The sequence below is a fragment of the Mustelus asterias genome, chromosome 13 (genome assembly GCF_964213995.1).
Source record: "Mustelus asterias chromosome 13, sMusAst1.hap1.1, whole genome shotgun sequence".
NCBI lineage: Eukaryota > Metazoa > Chordata > Chondrichthyes > Carcharhiniformes > Triakidae > Mustelus > Mustelus asterias.
In genome coordinates, this window is record NC_135813.1 from 50,741,022 (window position 1) to 50,758,170 (window position 17,149).

General features: G+C 47.3%; 1 protein-coding gene across 9 annotated transcripts in view; it reads left to right on the forward strand.

Annotated features, from left to right (window-relative positions):
• The window catches only part of exd3 (exonuclease 3'-5' domain containing 3), a 637,814-nt gene that overhangs the window by 254,899 nt on the left and 365,766 nt on the right, over positions 1-17,149 (forward strand). For all 9 annotated transcript variants that reach the window (XM_078226739.1, XM_078226741.1, XM_078226746.1 and 6 more), the window contains one exon: positions 5,537-5,637. In XM_078226739.1, coding sequence (XP_078082865.1) covers positions 5,537-5,637 — 101 coding nt within the window. The remainder of the gene's footprint in view (positions 1-5,536; positions 5,638-17,149) is intronic.

Sequence of the window (17,149 nt, forward strand, 5' to 3'; positions counted from 1 at the left end):
AGACCACAACTGGAGTACCGTGTGGAGTTCTGGTCACCACATTATCGACAGGATGTGATTGCACTGGAGAGGGTGCAGAGGCGATTTACCAGGATGCTACCTGGGCTGGAGGATCTGAGCTACGAGGAGAGATTGGATAGGCTGGGCTGTTACCCATAGACCAGCAGAGGTTGAGAGGGGACCTGATAGAGGCACAGATTTGGTGGTAGGAAAATATTTTTTCTATTCGTAGAGGGGCCAATAAACAGGGGGCATAGAATTGAGGTAAGAGGTAGAGGGGATTTGAGAAACTTTTTCACCCAGGAGGTGGTGGGAGTCTGGAACTCTGCCTGAAAGGATGGTCAAAACTCTCATAACACTGAAGAAGTATTTAGATATTCACTTGCGTTGCCATAACCTCCAGGGTTATGGGCCAAGCGCTGGAAAATGGCATTAATGTAGTAAGATCTTTGACCGGTGTGAACATGATGGGTTGAATGGCCTCCTGTGTTGTAAACATCAATGAATCAAGTGGCCAGAATAGGTGGAAGGAAGAGATCTTGCAGGCCTGTCAGGTTGGAGGAGATTATAGAGATAGTTTAATGTTTATTTATTTGTGTCACAAGTAGGCTTACATTAACACTACAATGGAGTTACTGTGAAAATCCCCTAGTTGCCTCACTCCGGCACCTGTTAGGTACACTGAGGGAGAATTTAGCATTGGCCAATCCACCTAACCAGCATGTCTTTCAAACTGTGGGAGGAAACTGGAACACCCAGAGGAAACCCACACAGACACGGGAGAATGTGCAGATTCTGCACAGACAAGTGACCCAAGCTGGGAATCAAACATGGGTCCCTGGTGCTGTGCGGCAGCAGTGCTAACCACTGTGCCGCCATGATAGGGAGGAGTAAAGCCAAGTCTGGATTTGATGATAAGAATGAAAATGTTAAAACCAACGTGTGGCTGAACCTGGAGCCAATTGGAGGTCAGAAAGCACAGGGAGGACGAGTGAATGGGACTTGATGTAAGTTAGTACATGGGTAGGAGAGTTTTGAATGACCTGAAGTTAGCAGAAAATTAGGGAGACTGCGTGAGAATAGCCAAGCCTACAGGTATCAAAGACATGAATGAAGATTTTAGCAGCTGATAAACTGAAGCAAGGGTGAAGTTGGGCAATGTTACTGAGGTGGAAATGGGCATGAGTATGTGGCCAGAAGCTCATCCTGAGGCTAAATATGACACACAAGCTGTGAACAGATGCCAGTTAGAGGAATGGAGTCTGTGGCTAGAGAATGTAGTTTGTGATGGGGACAAAAGATAATGGCTTTGACCGTCCTGGTATTTAGCTGGATGAAGTTTCTGTTCACCCAGTACTGGATTTTGGAGCACAGGAGGGAAGCTCTGTGGTGGCTCTTTGGAAGAGCTATCCAATGAGTCCCTTCTCCTGCTTTTTCCCCAGCGCCCCGCGGATTTCCTTTAATATTTATCCAAATCCCATTTGAAAGTGGAATGGATTCTGCCCTGTCAGGCTGTGCATTCCCAAGCATCGTCACTCACTATGTAAAAGAATTATACTGATGGGCAATAAATCGTCATCAAATAAATCGATAATTAGATAAATAATCGCTCTCTCCTCTCTTCCTCACCATGTCACTCAGATACGTTTGCACTTGTCCTGCTTTATTTTTCTTTCTCTCTCCTGTCCCAAAAGTGTCAAGGTTTTTAATCTCGATGACATACAGTTCCAAGCTGCCCAAATGGAGAATTTTTGTTGTTGTGAGGGAGTATGTTGGCAGGCTGGTCCATAGTCTGGGATCTGTTACCGACATCGCTTGGTGTGTCCCCAAAGACTTTAAGACTAGACCAAAATGTTTGTTAACTTTGTTTAGTGATGTTTATTGATGGTGTTGTAAGGTAGCATTCGTTACACTCATTGACTTTGATGCTCAATTCTACATCCGAAGCAGAGCTCCTGAGGCCATTCTGTTTGAGAACTCACCTGAACTACAAAGATGTGTGGGTTAGGGTGATTGGCCATGCTAAATTGCCCCTTAGTATCGGAGAGTGGTTAGCAGGTTAAATACATGGAGTTATGGGGATAGTGCCTGGTGGAATTGTTGTTTGTGCAGGGTTGATGGGCCGAATGGCCTCCTTCAGCACTGTACGGATTCTATGTTTCTAACTCTATTCAAACTAAAGAATGTGTGAGTGGGTTGTAGGGAATGGAAATCAGAGATACTTCTTCTCGAAGAAAGATTGAGGATATCTGGATGTGCCTCGAGTGCATTGGAATGATTTGCTTCAAAGCTATCATCAAAGCGTGAATTCACCATCCTCGTATGACTTCACTTCCTGTTCACTGAATTGGCACGATGATTAATGTTCGTGTAAATAGTGGGCGACACAGTGGTTAGCACTGCTGCCCCTCAACTCTAAGGACCTGAGTTCGATTCCTGGCTTGGGTCACTGTCTGTGTGGAGTTTGCACATTCTCCCCGTGTCTGCATGGGATTCCTCCGCGAGTTCTGGTTTCCTCCCACAGTCCAAAAGATGTGCTGGTTCGGTGCATTGACCATGCTCAATTCTCCCTCAGTGAGGTCATGCATTTTGGAAGGTCTAATAAAGTTGGGAAATATACAGTAAATGGCAGAACCTTAAGAGGGTTAGGCTGAGGGATCTGGGTGTACAGGTACACAGGTCACTGAAAGTGGCAATGCAGTTGGAGAAGGTAGTCAAGAAGGCATACGGCATGCTTGCCTCCTTCAGCTGGGGCATTGAGTTTAAAAATTGTCAAGTCATGTTGCAGCTTTATCGAACCTTAGTTAGGCCGCACTTGGAATACAGTGTTCAATTCTGGTCGCCACACTACCAGAAAGATGTGGAGACTTTGGAGAGGGTACAGAAAAGATTTACCAGGATTTTGCCTGGTATGGAGGGCATTAGCTATGAGGAGAGGTTGGAGAAACTTGGTTTGTTCTCACTGGAACGATGGAGGTTGAGGGGCGACCTGATAGAAGTCTACAAGATTATGAGGGGCATGGACAGAGTGGATAGTCAGAAAATTTTTCCTAAGGTGGAAGAGTCAATTACTAGTGGGCATAGGTTTAAGGTGCGAGCGGCAAAGTTTAAAGGAGATGTACGAGGCAAGTTTTTTTACACAGAGGGTAATGGGTGCCTGGAACTCGCTGCCGGGGAAGGTAGTGGAAGCAGATACAATAGTGAGTTTTAAGGGGCGCCTGGACAAATACATGAATAGGATGGGAATAGAGGGAGATGGTACCTGGAAGGGTAGGGGGCTTTAGTTAAGTGGGGCAGCATGGTCGGTGCAGGCTTGGTGGGCCGAAGGGCCTATTCCTGTGCTGTAATTTTCTTTGTTCTTTATTCTTCGTACCTGAACAGGTGCCGGAGTGTGGCAACAAGGGGATTTTCACAGTAACTTCATTGTAGTGTTAATGTAAGCTTACTTGTGAACTAATAAATAAACATTAAACTTTAAATTCCTCCTTGGACTTCTAAATTCAGCCATTAATCTGTAAACTGGCTTGAATAATATGTTGTATACAGGGAATTAGGTTTATCCTAAAAAAAATTCCTAATTTCAAAATTCTTTCTTTTAAAATTCCCATTTGAAAGCCCCATCTTTTCAATCCTTAATTAATGCTCCTCATACATGGTATCATTCCAGTGAAACTTCACTGTCTCCTTTCCCTTTGTGTGAGATACGAGAACTGCACACAGTACTGCAACCATGTTAATGTCCTTCTCTCTAGTGTGGCTCTGAATGCAGAGGACTGCTACAGGAGGGAAGGATTCACATTCTTGGGGCCCTGAAGCCAATGTGTTCCAATGAGAGGTTATACACAGGAGGCAGACTTTATCTCAACCAAAATTCTTGTAGAGATGGAGTAGTGGTATGGGATTAAACCAATGTGAAAGCAGTTAAGGGAAGATCAAGGTTTGGGGTTCAAAGAGAAGAACAGGGTGAACAGAGTTGTTTGAATAGAAGCAGAAAGCTTAGCTGAAATAAAATTAAAAATACTCACAGAAATATTCATTTGCAGCACTCTGGGAACATGGATTAATTCGACAGCTTGACCAAAAAGCCAGACCAGGAGCCAAATGGCCTCTTTCTGAGCTATATTGTTTTATTGTTGTTTTATCAGGGGAGAAAGGGAATAGAAAAGACTTTGAACCAGAGAGTTAAAACCCCAATAAACTGAAATGAAAAAACAAAATATTAAATATGAGCCTTTCAAATAAGTTGGAATCAGGATTAATTGGAATGAAAGCACAGAAGCAAAATTGAAGATTTGGAAAGATGAATAGCGAAGGGAAGGATATTGTGTAGTGTTGTACTGAGTTGTGTCTCCAGCAGCTGCGGCCGTAAGTTCTGGAATTTACACCCTCCATCTCTCTCACTCCTCCTTTATGACGTTCTCTGAAACCTACCTTGTCCATGCTTTTGGCCATCTGATCTAATAACTCCATATATGTTGAATTTGGTTTGATAATGCTCCCATGAAGCATCTTGGAACATCTTACTGTACCAAAAGCCTGATATAAATGCAAGTTGTTCATTATCCAGAACCGCATGAACCATTTGTCTTCATTGGACCAGAGACATGTGACAATATTGTGCCTTTAAGAAAAGTATTTCAGTTATGTTTCTCTGCAGGATGTTTTTAGCAGTCCCTTCCATTTTATCGGTGCCATTCTGTCTATAACTGGCATCCTCTATTATTACTGCAGCAGCATAATTGATCTTTACTGCTGCAATGTTTGTTTTAATCCGGACTTGTACTGTTCTGTTGTTTTCAGTGTGTTCCCCTGGGATTTTGCAGAGCAGGGCTTGATTGGCAGATAGGATTATGTGACTCGGCTTACACAGGGAATTCAAGCTTAGTTAATTTTTAGATGCTGCTTGGAATTGAGAGCAGTGCCTTCCTTTTCCCCTCTCTGAAGTTGAAAACTGAAATCTGCCAGGAGATCAGTCTCTTTCTCGGAGGTTCAGCTGTATGAGAGTAGATCTTTCTCTGAGAGTTGCTGTTTGGAAACTGCTGTCTGGATCTCTGTCCAGAAGTGTTACAGGGCTGGAAATTTAGCACCACGTGAACATATGTTTTTTTTTGTGCTAACAAATTCTGAAGAAGGGTGTATATCTATGGTGATATTGCTTTAAATTGGAACAATAGAGATAGCTAGCTGTTAAGAATTATACTTCGTCGTGTTTAAGTATTCTAATTGGTAAAAATTATGCTAATGTTTTTGCTACATTCCAACTGTGTTCTTAAATAAGATTTGTTTTGATGAAAGCTTCCCAGTGGGTCACTTGAATCATACCTGGAGTGAATCACATTATGCTCACCCGAATGCAAAACTCAAGTGTAATTTGGGGTCTAGGCTAACTTTATAAAATAAGTTAAAGTTTCTGATCAGATTCCTAACAATTTGAAACTGAGAAATATTTATTGGAGCCAAGCTGAGATTGGGAATTCAATGTTTAGGATTTGTTTCACTGTACTTATTATGTAGTAATCCTATTACTTTCTTGCAGGCGTTATGGAAAGCTGTCACATCTAAGATGGAACAAATTAAATTGCAAAGCCTTAAGTAAACTAGTGTTCAGACTGATGGAGCTTTACGACGTTGACCCAGGTACAAGTGATGTTCAGCACTCCATTCTCACTACTCTATTCTTTGTAATAATAATGATCCTTCCAGCCATTGCGTGTTGTACCACATGTTATGTGTGAGTTGTATATCCCCTCACATGGCTCCCATTATTGATCAGTGTATGCAACAGCATTTGCATCCATGTCTTATATAGTTCCAAATTCACCTACCAGTTACAACTCTTGTTCATAATTGTACTGCATGGCGGAGTCTAGGAAAAGACGTACACTTTATACATTACAGATAGGAACAACACTGAGTTATACTCGATTAAAAATCTCTTGAGCAGAACTCCTTCCTTCCCCACAAAGTTTGAATTCAGTTTCTTTAATTTGTACTCAATGTTTCAATTAGAAATTCACCTCAATGGTTCTAATTTGGATTGAATTTAATATCAAATTTGGAAACACATTCACAGCTCTCTCCCCACACTCAGCTACCTCCACAGACACAGCACACACTCACAGCTATCTCCACACACACTCACAGCTATCTCCACACACACTCACAGCTATCTCCACACACACTCACAGCTATCTCCACACACACTCACAGCTATCTCCACACGCTCACAGCTATCTCCACACACACTCACAGCTATCTCCACACACTCACAGCTATCTCCACACACTCACAGCTATCTCCACACACACTCACAGCTATCTCCACACACTCACAGCTATCTCCACACACTCACAGCTATCTCCACACACTCACAGCTATCTCCACACACACTCACAGCTATCTCCACACACTCACAGCTATCTCCACACACTCTCACAGCTATCTCCACACACTCTCACAGCTATCTCCACACACTCACAGCTATCTCCACACACGCTCACAGCTATCTCCACACACACTCACAGCTATCTCCACACACTCACACAGCTATCTCCATACACTCACACAGCTATCTCCACACACACTCACAGCTATCTCCACACTCTCTCACAGCTATCTCCACACACACTCACAGCTATCTGCACACACTCACAGCTATCTCCACACACTCACACAGCTATCTGCACACACTCACACAGCTATCTCCACACACTCACACAGCTATCTCCACACACTCACAGCTATCTCCACACACTCACAGCTATCTCCACACACACTCTCACAGCTATCTCCATACACTCACACAGCTATCTCCACACACACTCACAGCTATCTCCACACTCTCTCACAGCTATCTCCACACACTCACACAGCTATCTCCACACACTCACACAGCTATCTCCACACACACTCACAGCTATCTCCACACACACTCACAGCTATCTCCACACACTCACACAGCTATCTCCACACACTCACACAGCTATCTCCACACACTCACACAGCTATCTCCACACACTCACACAGCTATCTCCACACACTCACAGCTATCTCCACACACTCACAGCTATCTCCACACACACTCTCACAGCTATCTCCACACACTCACACAGCTATCTCCACACACACTCACAGCTATCTCCACACACACTCACAGCTATCTCCACACACACACACACACACTCACAGCTATCTCCACACACTCACAGCTATCTCCACACACTCACAGCTATCTCCACACACACTCTCACAGCTATCTCTACACACACTCACAGCTATCTCCACACACACTAACAGCTATCTCCACACACTCACACAGCTATCTCCACACACACTCACAGCTATCTCCACACACACTCACAGCTATCTCCACACACAATCACAGCTATCTCCACACACTCACAGCTATCTCCACACACACTCTCACAGCTATCTCCACACACACTCACAGCTATCTCCACACACGCTCACAGCTATCTCCACACACACTCACAGCTATCTCCACACACACTCACAGCTATCTCCACACACTCACACAGCTATCTCCACACACACACTCACCTATCTCCACACACACTCACAGCTATCTCCACACACTCACAGCTATCTCCACACACACTCACAGCTATCTCCACACACTCACAGCTATCTCCACACACTCACACAGCTATCTCCACACGCACACAGCTATCTCCACACACACTCACAGCTATCTCCACACACACACACACACAGCTATCTCCACACACTCACAGCTATCTCCACACACACTCACACACAGCTATCTCCACACACTAACACAGCTATCTCCACACACACTCACAGCTATCTCCACACACACTCACAGCTATCTGCACACACTCACAGCTATCTCCACACACACACAGCTATCTCCACACACTCACAGCTATCTCCACACACTCACAGCTATCTCCACACACTCACAGCTATCTCCACACACTCACAGCTATCTCCACACACACTCTCACAGCTATCTCCACACACACTCACAGCTATCTGCACACACACACACTGCTATCTCCACACACTCACAGCTATCTCCACACACTCTCACAGCTATCTCAACACACACACACACACTCACAGCTATCTCCACACACTCACAGCTATCTCCACACACTCACAGCTATCTCCACACACACTCTCACAGCTATCTCCACACACACTCACAGCTATCTCCACACACAATCACAGCTATCTCCACACACTCACAGCGATCTCCACACACACTCTCACAGCTATCTCCACACACACTCACAGCTATCTCCACACACACTCACAGCTATCTCCACACACACTCACAGCTATCTCCACACACACTCACAGCTATATCCACACACACACACTCACAGCTATCTCCACACACTCACAGCTATCTCCACACATACTCTCACAGCTATCTCCACACACTCACACAGCTATCTCCACACACACACTCACCTATCTCCACACACACTCACAGCTATCTCCACACACTCACAGCTATCTCCACACACTCACACAGCTATCTCCACACGCACACAGCTATCTCCACACACACTCACAGCTATCTCCACACACACACACACAGCTATCTCCACACACTCACAGCTATCTCCACACACACACACTCACACAGCTATCTCCACACACACTCACACACAGCTATCTCCACACACTAACACAGCTATCTCCACACACACTCACAGCTATCTCCACACACACTCACAGCTATCTGCACACACTCACAGCTATCTCCACACACTCACACAGCTATCTCCACACACTCACAGCTATCTCCACACACTCACAGCTATCTCCACACACTCTCACAGCTATCTCCACACACACTCACAGCTATCTCCACACACTCACAGCTATCTCCACACACACTCTCACAGCTATCTCCACACACACTCACAGCTATCTCCACACACTCACAGCTATCTCCACACACTGACAGCTATCTCCACACACTCACAGCTATCTCCACACACTCACAGCTATCTCCACACACTCACAGCTATCTCCACACACTCACAGCTATCTCCACACACACTCACAGCTATCTCCACACACACTCACAGCTATCTCCACACACTCACAGCTATCTCCACACACACTCACAGCTATCTCCACACACTCACAGCTATCTCCACACACACTCACAGCTATCTCCACACACTCACAGCTATCTCCACACACTCACAGCTATCTCCACACACTCACAGCTATCTCCACACACTCACAGCTATCTCCACACACTCACAGCTATCTCCACACGCTCACAGCTATCTCCACACACACTCACAGCTATCTCCACACACACTCACAGCTATCTCCACACACACTCACAGCTATCTCCACACACTCACACAGCTATCTCCACACACACACTCACCTATCTCCACACACACTCACAGCTATCTCCACACACTCACAGCTATCTCCACACACTCACAGCTATCTCCACACACTCACACAGCTATCTCCACACGCACACAGCTATCTCCACACACACTCACAGCTATCTCCACACACTCACACACAGCTATCTCCACACACTCACAGCTATCTCCACACACACACACTCACACAGCTATCTCCACACACTCACAGCTATCTCCACACACACACACTCACAGCTATCTCCACACACACACACACACAGCTATCTCCACACACACTCTCACAGCTATCTCCACACACTCACACAGCTATCTCCACACACACACTCACCTATCTCCACACACACTCACAGCTATCTCCACACACTCACAGCTATCTCCACACACTCACACAGCTATCTCCACACACACACAGCTATCTCCACACACACTCACAGCTATCTCCACACACACACACACAGCTATCTCCACACACTCACAGCTATCTCCACACACACACACTCACACAGCTATCTCCACACACACTCACACACAGCTATCTCCACACACTAACACAGCTATCTCCACACACACTCACAGCTATCTCCACACACACTCACAGCTATCTGCACACACTCACAGCTATCTCCACACACTCACACAGCTATCTCCACACACTCACAGCTATCTCCACACACTCACAGCTATCTCCACACACTCTCACAGCTATCTCCACACACACTCACAGCTATCTCCACACACACACTCACAGCTATCTCCACACACACTCTCACAGCTATCTCCACACACACTCACAGCTATCTCCACACACTCACAGCTATCTCCACACACTGACAGCTATCTCCACACACTCACAGCTATCTCCACACACTCACAGCTATCTCCACACACTCACAGCTATCTCCACACACTCACAGCTATCTCCACACACTCACAGCTATCTCCACACACTCACAGCTATCTCCACACACACTCTCACAGCTATCTCCACACACACTCACAGCTATCTGCACACACACACACACAGCTATCTCCACACGCTCACAGCTATCTCCACACACACTCACAGCTATCTCCACACACACTCACAGCTATCTCCACACACACTCACAGCTATCTCCACACACTCACACAGCTATCTCCACACACACACTCACCTATCTCCACACACACTCACAGCTATCTCCACACACTCACAGCTATCTCCACACACTCACAGCTATCTCCACACACTCACACAGCTATCTCCACACGCACACAGCTATCTCCACACACACTCACAGCTATCTCCACACACACACACACACACAGCTATCTCCACACACTCACAGCTATCTCCACACACACTCACACACAGCTATCTCCACACACTAACACAGCTACCTCCACACACACTCACAGCTATCTCCACACACACTCACAGCTATCTGCACACACTCACAGCTATCTCCACACACTCACACAGCTATCTCCACACACTCACAGCTATCTCCACACACTCACAGCTATCTCCACACACTCACAGCTATCTCCACACACACTCTCACAGCTATCTCCACACACACTCACAGCTATCTGCACACACACACACTGCTATTTCCACACACTCACAGCTATCTCCACACACTCTCACAGCTATCTCCACACACACACACACACACACTCACAGCTATCTCCACACACTCACAGCTATCTCCACAGACTCACAGCTATCTCCACACACACTCTCACAGCTATCTCCACACACACTCACAGCTATCTCCACACACACTCACAGCTATCTCCACACACAATCACAGCTATCTCCACACACTCACAGCTATCTCCACACACACTCTCACAGCTATCTCCACACACACTCACAGCTATCTCCACACACGCTCACAGCTATCTCCACACACACTCACAGCTATCTCCACACACACTCACAGCTATCTCCACACACACTCACAGCTATCTCCACACACACACACTCACAGCTATCTCCACACACTCACAGCTATCTCCACACACACTCTCACAGCTATCTCCACACACTCACACAGCTATCTCCACACACACACTTACCTATCTCCACACACACTCACAGCTATCTCCACACACTCACACAGCTATCTCCACACGCACACAGCTATCTCCACACACACTCACAGCTATCTCCACACACACACACACACAGCTATCTCCACACACTCACAGCTATCTCCACACACACACACTCACACAGCTATCTCCACACACACTCACACACAGCTATCTCCACACACTAACACAGCTATCTCCACACACACTCACAGCTATCTCCACACACACTCACAGCTATCTGCACACACTCACAGCTATCTCCACACACTCACACAGCTATCTCCACACACTCACAGCTATCTCCACACACTCACAGCTATCTCCACACACACTCTCACAGCTATCTCCACACACACTCACAGCTATCTCCACACACTCACAGCTATCTCCACACACTGACAGCTATCTCCGCACACTGACAGCTATCTCCACACACTCACAGCTACCTCCACACACTCACAGCTATCTCCACACACTCACAGCTATCTCCACACACTCACAGCTATCTCCACACACACTCTCACAGCTATCTCCACACACACTCACAGCTATCTGCACACACACACAGCTATCTCCACACACTCACAGCTATCTCCACACACTCTCACAGCTATCTCCACACACTCACACAGCTATCTCCACACACTCACACAGTTATCTCCACACGCACTCACAGCTATCTCCACACACACTCACAGCTATCTCCACACACACACACACTCACAGCTATCTCCACACACTCACCGCTATCTCCACACACTCACAGCTACCTCCACACACACTCTCACAGCTATCTCCACCCACACTCACAGCTATCTCCACCCACACTCACAGCTATCTCCACACACACTCACAGCTATCTCCACACACACTCACAGCTATCTCCACACACACTCACAGCTATCTCCACACACACTCACAGCTATCTCCACAGACACACACACTCACAGCTATCTCCACACACTCACAGCTATCTCCACACACAATCACAGCTATCTCCACACACTCACAGCTATCTCCACACACACTCTCACAGCTATCTCCACACACACTCACAGCTATCTCCACATACGCTCACAGCTATCTCCACACACACTCACAGCTATCTCCACACACACTCACAGCTATCTCCACACACTCACACAGCTATCTCCACACACACACAGCTATCTCCACACACACTCACAGCTATCTCCACACACACAGCTATCTCCACACACTCACAGCTATCTCCACACACACTCACAGCTATCTCCACACACTCACACAGCTATCTCCACACACACACTCACCTATCTCCACACACACTCACAGCTATCTCCACACACACTCACAGCTATCTCCACACACACTCACAGCTATCTCCACACACTCACAGCTATCTCCACACACTCACACAGCTATCTCCACACGCACACAGCTATCTCCACACACACTCACAGCTATCTCCACACACACAGCTATCTCCACACACTCACAGCTATCTCCACACACACACACTCACACAGCTATCTCCACACACACTCACACACAGCTATCTCCACACACTAACACAGCTATCTCCACACACACTCACAGCTATCTCCACACACACTCACAGCTATCTGCACACAATCACAGCTATCTCCACACACTCACACAGCTATCTCCACACACTCACAGCTATCTCCACGCACTCACAGCTATCTCCACACACTCACAGCTATCTCCACACACACTCTCACAGCTATCTCCACACACACTCACAGCTATCTCCACACACTCACAGCTATCTCCACACACTCACAGCTATCTCCACACACACTCACAGCTATCTGCACACACACACACAGCTATCTCCACACACTCACAGCTATCTCCACACGCTCACAGCTATCTCCACACACTCACAGCTATCTCCACACACTCACACAGCTATCTCCACACACTCACACAGCTATCTCCACACGCACTCACAGCTATCTCCACACACACTCACAGCTATCTCCACACACAGACACACACTCACAGCTATCTCCACACACTCACCGCTATCTCCACACACTCACAGCTATCTCCACACACACTCTCACAGCTATCTCCACCCACACTCACAGCTATCTCCACACACACTCACAGCTATCTCCACCCACACTCACAGCTATCTCCACCCACACTCACAGCTATCTCCACACACACTCACAGCTATCTCCACACACACTCACAGCTATCTCCACACACACTCACAGCTATCTCCACACACACACACTCACAGCTATCTCCACACACTCACAGCTATCACCACACACTCAGAGCTATCTCCACACACACTCTCACACTCACACACTCACAGCTATCTCCACACACGCTCACAGCTATCTCCACACACACTCACAGCTACCTCCACACACTCACACAGCTATCTCCACACACACACTCACCTATCTCCACACACTCACACAGCTATCTCCACCCACACTCACAGCTATCTCCACACACACTCACAGCTATCTCCACACACACACACACACACACAGCTATCTCCACACACTCACAGCTATCTCCACACACTCACAGCTATCTCCACACACTCACAGCTATCTCCACACACACTCACAGCTATCTCCACACACTCACAGCTATCTCCACACACACTCACAGCTATCTCCACACACGCTCACAGCTATCTCCACACACACTCACAGCTATCTCCACACACACACACAGCTATCTCCACACACCCACACACACAGCTATCTCCACACACACTCACAGCTATCTCCACACACTCACACACAGCTATCTCCACACACACACACACACAGCTATCTCCACACACACACACACACAGCTATCTCCACACACTCACACACTCAGCTATCTCCACACACACTCACAGCTATCTCCACACACACACACAGCTATCTCCACACACTCACACACACACAGCTATCTCCACACACACTCACAGCTATCTCCACACACTCACACACAGCTATCTCCACACACACTCACAGCTATCTCCACACACTCACACAGCTCTCTCCACACACACACTCACAGCTATCTCCACACACTCACAGCTATCTCCACACACACACACTCACAGCTATCTCCACACGCACTCACAGCTATCTCCACACACACTCACAGCTATCTCCACACACAATCACAGCTATCTCCACACACTCACAGCTATCTCCACACACACTCACAGCTATCTCCACACACCCACAGCCGTCTCCGCACACCCACAGCCGTCTCCGCACACCCACAGCCATCTCCGCACACCCACGGCCGTCTCCGCACACCCACGGCCGTCTCCGCACACCCACGGCCGTCTCCGCACACCCACAGCCGTCTCCACACACCCACAGCCGTCTCCGCACACCCACAGCCCCGTCTCCGCACACCCACAGCCGTCTCCGCACACTCACAGCCGTCTCCGCACATTCACGCCATCTTTACACACTCACATCCATCTCCGCACACTCACGGCTATCTGAGACACTCACGGCTACCTGACACACTCACGGCTATCTGCGCACACTCACGGCTATCTGCGCACACCCACGGCTATCTGAGACACTCACGGCTACCTGACACACTCACGGCTATCTGCGCACACTCACGGCCATCTCCGCACACTCACGGCTATTGTCCAATTGCTCAGAGCTAACCTCACATGCTTAGCTACCTGCTTTGAGAAATTTTAGGAAATTAATATCTTATGTAATATCTGACTTTTTTCGGTTTTCCATTTCATCCATGAGGATTCTCTGCTAAATGCTCAAAGTTTGAGAACACATTCTGCCACCTAATCTCCCCCGCAGCTCGAATCTCAGTTCTCTGGTTTCCTCCACAGTCCAAACATGTGCTGGTTTGGTGGATTAACCATGGTAAATGCACGGGGTTACAGGATAGCGTGGGTTGGAGGTGAAGGGGTGGGGGGGCGGTTAGGAGAGACTGAGTCGGTGCAGCCTTGATGGGCTGAGTGGCCTCTTTCTGCACTGTAATGAGGATGTGGAGTTGCCAGAGTTGGACTGGGGTAGGCACAGTAAGTAGTCTCACAATACCAGGTGAAAGTCCAAGGGTGGCACGGTAGCACAGTGGTTAGCACTGCTGCTTCACAGCTCCAGGGTCCTGGGTTCGATTCCCGGCTCGGGTCACTGTCTGTGTGGAGTTTGCACATTCTCCTCGTGTCTGCGTGGGTTTCCTCCGGGTGCTCCGGTTTCCTCCCACAGTCCAAAGATGTGCAGGTTAGGTTGATTGGCCAGGTTAAAAAAAAATTGCCCCTTAGAGTCCTGGGATGCGTAGGTTAGAGGGATTAGCGGGTAAAATATGTGGGGGTAGGGCCTGGGTGGGATTGTGGTCAGTGCAGACTCGATGGACCGAATGGCCTCCTTCTGCACTGTAGGGTTTCTATGATTTCTATGATTTCTATACCCAGCAAAATCTTATACACCTCTATCAAATCTCCCCTCACTCTTCTACGCTCCAGGGAATAAAGTCCCAACCTATTCAATCTCTCTCTGTAACTCAGCTTCTCAAGTCCCGGCAACATCCTTGTGAACCTTCTCTGCACTCTTTCAACCTTATTTACATCCTTCCTGTAACTAGGTGACCAAAACTGTACACAATACTTTAAATTCAGCCTCACCAATGCCTTATATAACCTTACCATAACACTCCAACTTTTATAATCGATACTCCGATTTATAAAGGCCAATGTACCAAAGGCACTCTTTACGATCCTATCCACCTGTGACGTCACTTTTAGGGAATTCTGTACCTGTATTCCCAGATCCCTCTGTTCAACTGCACTCTTCAGAGTCCTACCATTTACCCTGTACGTTCTGCTTTGGTTTGTCCTTCCAAAGTGCAATATCTCACACTTGTCTGCGTTAAATTCCATTTGCCATTTTTCAGCCCACTTTTCTAGTTGGTCCAAATCCTTCTGCAAGCTTTGAAAACCTTCCTCACTATCCACTACACCGCCAATCTTTGTATCATCAGCAAATTTGCTGATCCAATTTACCACATTATCATCCAGATCATTGATATAGATGACAAACAACAATGGACCCAACACCGATCCCTGCGGCACACCACTAGTCACAGGCCTCCACTCAGAGAAGCAATCCTCCACAACCACTCTCTGGCTTCTTCCATTGAGCTAGTGTCTAATCCAATTTACTACCTCCCCATGTATACCGAGCGACTGAACCTTCCTAACTAACCTCCCATGAGGGACCTTGTCAAAGGCCTTGCTGGAATCCAGGTAGACAATATCCACCTCCTTCCCTTCATCCACTTTCCTGGTAACCTCATTCGAAAAACTCTTATAGATTGGTCAAACATGACCTACCACGCACAAAGCCATGTTGACTCTCCCTAATAAGTCTCTGTCTATCCAAATATTTGTAGATCCTATCCCTTATCACACCTTGCCGACCACCGACGTCAAACTTACTGGCCTATAATTTCCCGGATTTCTTTTGGAACCTTTTTTAAACAACGGAACAACATGAACCACCCTCCAATCATCCAGCACCTCCCCCGTGAATACTGACATTTTAAATATGTCTGCCAGGGCCCCTGCAAGTTCAACACTAGCTTCCCTCAAGGTCCGTGGGATATCCTGTCCGGTCGTGGGGATTTTCTCTCAAGACAGCAAG